The sequence below is a fragment of the Lathamus discolor genome, chromosome 1 (genome assembly GCF_037157495.1).
Source record: "Lathamus discolor isolate bLatDis1 chromosome 1, bLatDis1.hap1, whole genome shotgun sequence".
Classification (NCBI taxonomy): Eukaryota; Metazoa; Chordata; class Aves; order Psittaciformes; family Psittacidae; genus Lathamus; species Lathamus discolor.
In genome coordinates this window covers 93,680,833-93,683,965 of record NC_088884.1, presented here as the reverse complement: position 1 = coordinate 93,683,965, position 3,133 = coordinate 93,680,833, and the positions used below count along the sequence as shown (strand labels likewise).

Genomic DNA, 3,133 nt, shown 5'->3' with positions numbered 1-3,133 from the left:
GGCACAACACATGTCCAACATGCACTTGTTCAAGCTTTCCTGGCTGGGGCTAGTCAGAGTTTAGAAACCAAACAGCCAGTGACCCCCTCAGTGCATCAAACAGCGTCAAGGAAGCAACTACTACTAAGGTAGCTTTAGTCACACTAAATCATGCTTTGCCTGGCATGTGGTCTACCTCAGCATCAGCTGCAAGGCCACAGCGTAAGTAGGCACATAGATGGATACATCCCCCTTCCCACTGCCCACCCCTGTAGCGCACACAGGAGCGAGCAGATTAGAGCAGAAACAGCAGAGGAAGAAGCCATTGCAAGTTTGGGTTTATTTCACTATGCTGGGGGGGGAGAAAAAAAAAAAAACAACAAACCAACCAAGCTATAGCTGATCACTGAACTTAATGGCTTTGACTTTGAAGTCTCCCTCTACAGCCAAGTATTCGATTTTCTCCATGCCCAGCCGATTAGGGAACTGGAACTCAGCATCAGGCAGCTTCACTGTTGCCTCAGTTTCATTGAAGGAGATGCAAATCTGTAGAGAGCCACAAGAATGAAGGTTAATACAATGCCACTCGCAAGCCTCACTCCCCACTACCTGCAGCTCATGTGCAGGACAAGATGTGGCTGCTGGTGTCAAGGCCATGCTCACTAGCTCAGCTTCTGCCCTGCCCATCATAGGCTTATTTGCTCTGCCCCAAGGTGAGCTCTAAGGATGAGCTGAATCTCAGGTCTGTGTTTTAGCATCTCTTACTTTTGTGCCTTGCAAAGCAAGGCCAAAGCGGAGCATTTCATTCCTCCAAGCTGTTGGGCATTGACTTGACAAGAGCAGGTCTAGACAGTTGGTTTTACTGAGAGACTCTTCCGCTGTTGCTTATTCCCTTTTCCATGCCTGCTCCTTCTCCATCACAGAGGTACAAAGCAGCACTGGAAAACCGTGCCCTTAGCCTTTTAAGGCTGTGGGCCAGGGCCTTGCACACACCCCTGGAGCCTCACCTCAGTCTTGTCCCCATGCTGGAAGGGAAAGTCAGCCTTTCTGTCCTCCTCGCCCCACGTGCCATCCTGCTTTGAATTGCACACGATGGTGTTGACATCCCCGTGACAGTCGAAGCGAGGGTTGAAATGCAGCAGGAGGGTGCTGCTGTCCTTCCCCACATTCACAGCAAACCTGGGGAAACAGAGAGGTAGCACACAGCTACACAGTGCTGATGAGCTGAACACTGCAGGAGCTTGGGCTTCCCTCAGTGCCATGTCAATCCATTCACCGTCTCACTCACCCTCTGGCATCAGACAGGATCTTCCCTTTGACTTTGATGCACTCTCCAGGCTGGATGTCCAGCTGAGTAACCACCAGTCCCTGCAAGGCCAAAGCACAGGCGTTACTGTGTCCCAAGGCAGGCCCACCAGACCTGCTTGAGCCATGGCACCAACCAGCTCTGGCAGACCCGGACACACTTGCAGTTTCGTGTGAGCAGAGGGGCTGATTCAGGTCAGCTGCCTATCTCAGCCCTCTGCCAAGGAGCCCCAGTTCACAGCCACCCCCACCCCCCCCATCCTGGGATCTCCTACCCCATTAGGTAACCCAAGCTGACAAGGAGGTGATTCAAACCAGTATAACAGGAGTAAGGTACAGGCACTGATTTACCAGCTGCTACAGAAGATATCCTTGCAACCAAGCTTGCACTTTCAAGACAGCAGGGGCCAGAGCCGTTAGCATAGGATTAAAGTTAGTTACAAAGCTTTTTTAACCCTAGATCTCTCCCTTCCCTAGGAACAGGAGCCACCAGAAAAGTTTCTTGCCTTGACCTAGAGCAGCCTACACACAGAAAGGGAGGTCAGTGGAGCCCACTTCTGGCTGCAGCCCAGTAAATTAAAACAGCCTTCCAGGAATCTCTGAATTGCAGAGAAGCTTGCCTCAGAGCCCGGTTACTCATTCCCCCAGCCACATGCCCCCTCTCCTCCCCCCAAAAAACTACTTAACATGGCCAGCCTCCCACAGCTAACAGGGGGATGCTGTCTGGTGAGGTCAGGCACAACTCAAATCATGCATTGCTGCCTGCGCTCTTGGCCCAAGTGCCACAACGTTGAGCTCCACTTAACTGCGCACCAGATGAGGCGGGGAAACCAATTTCAAATGAATTGCCTGGCTTGCGCAGGGCCATGCCCTGTGTCCTTGTGCTTCCTCCCTGCTCTGCACACACACAGACTGCTAGGGTCAGAATTCCTCCAGTCACTAAACCTCTTACCATTGCAGCACGAACACTGCCTTCTGGCTCTATTTTTAGTGCAGCACTGGAGCACAGCCTGAAACACAGACTCGGCATCCAGGGGCACAGCAAAAGGCAGGTTAGGGAGGCAGGGGTAGGTTAGAACACACTGATTTCCTCCGCTGTTGCATTGAGGTAGCTTCATCCTTCACCCAAAAGTCATTTTTCCAGAAGCAAAAAGAAAGTTCAAGGGGAAAAAATAAATGGTATTCAAACTGTAGAGTTGCAAGTGTCCCCAAACAGTTAGAGTACTCAAGGATATAAACATGCATTAGAACAGCTTCCCCACTTAGATAACATGCTAGAGAACAGGAGAGAAGAATAGAACACAGCTGGTCAGCCCTACCTATACCTCCCACAGCCATGTATCAGTCTAGCGTTTCCCTCAGCTAACCCTTCTCTACTCCTACCTCTGGCACCAAGCCCGAACCCCCAGGCAGCCAAACCCTAGCCCTGCTCAGTGCACAGGTCCGTGTTGAGGAAAGCACTCACTTGCTCCATGCTGCAGACACCAGCCCCACAAAGCAGAACGCCCCCGAGCCCCCGCTCCACAAACGGAGTGACTCAGCGCCGAGCTCCCGGAGCTTAAATCACTGGGGCAGGACCATCACATGATGGAGGGGGGGCGACGAAGGAGATCAATCGCAGCTGTTGGGGGGCTGGAGCTTTCCCAGCTGCTCCCAGCGCCGAGGCATCTCTTGATATTGTTCTCTGCAAGCAGTATGTGTGTCATTTTAAGAGCTAGGGATTGTTTGCTTCTGCGTGACCCTAGAAATCCTCACTGTAAGCTGCTCTAGCTGCTGCGCAGCGTACGCTGGCTGTTATCCCGGGAGCGCCAGTGTGGCTCCGTGCCTGCAGCGAGGTGGCTGCTCTTTG

At 52.3% G+C, this 3,133-nt stretch overlaps 1 protein-coding gene across 1 annotated transcript; it reads right to left on the bottom strand.

Annotated features, from left to right (window-relative positions):
* Positions 1–300: 300 nt before the first annotated feature.
* LOC136007263 (16 kDa beta-galactoside-binding lectin) lies at positions 301–2,858 on the bottom strand. The gene is made up of 4 exons (XM_065665177.1): positions 2,750–2,858; positions 1,268–1,347; positions 987–1,158; positions 301–525 (listed from the first exon to the last, which is right to left on the bottom strand). Exons 1-4 carry the CDS (start codon positions 2,756–2,758, stop codon positions 373–375), a joined length of 414 nt encoding a protein of 137 aa, XP_065521249.1. The 5' UTR covers positions 2,759–2,858; the 3' UTR covers positions 301–372.
* Between the last annotated feature and the right edge of the window lie 275 nt (positions 2,859–3,133).

Coding starts and splice junctions, on each gene's coding strand:
- LOC136007263 (XM_065665177.1), bottom strand. Junction 1,159..1,267: donor ATCCTGTCTGATGCCAGAGG/GTGAGTGAGACG, acceptor CTGTTTCCCCAG/GTTTGCTGTGAATGTGGGGA. Junction 526..986: donor AGCATGGGGACAAGACTGAG/GTGAGGCTCCAG, acceptor GGCTCTCTACAG/ATTTGCATCTCCTTCAATGA.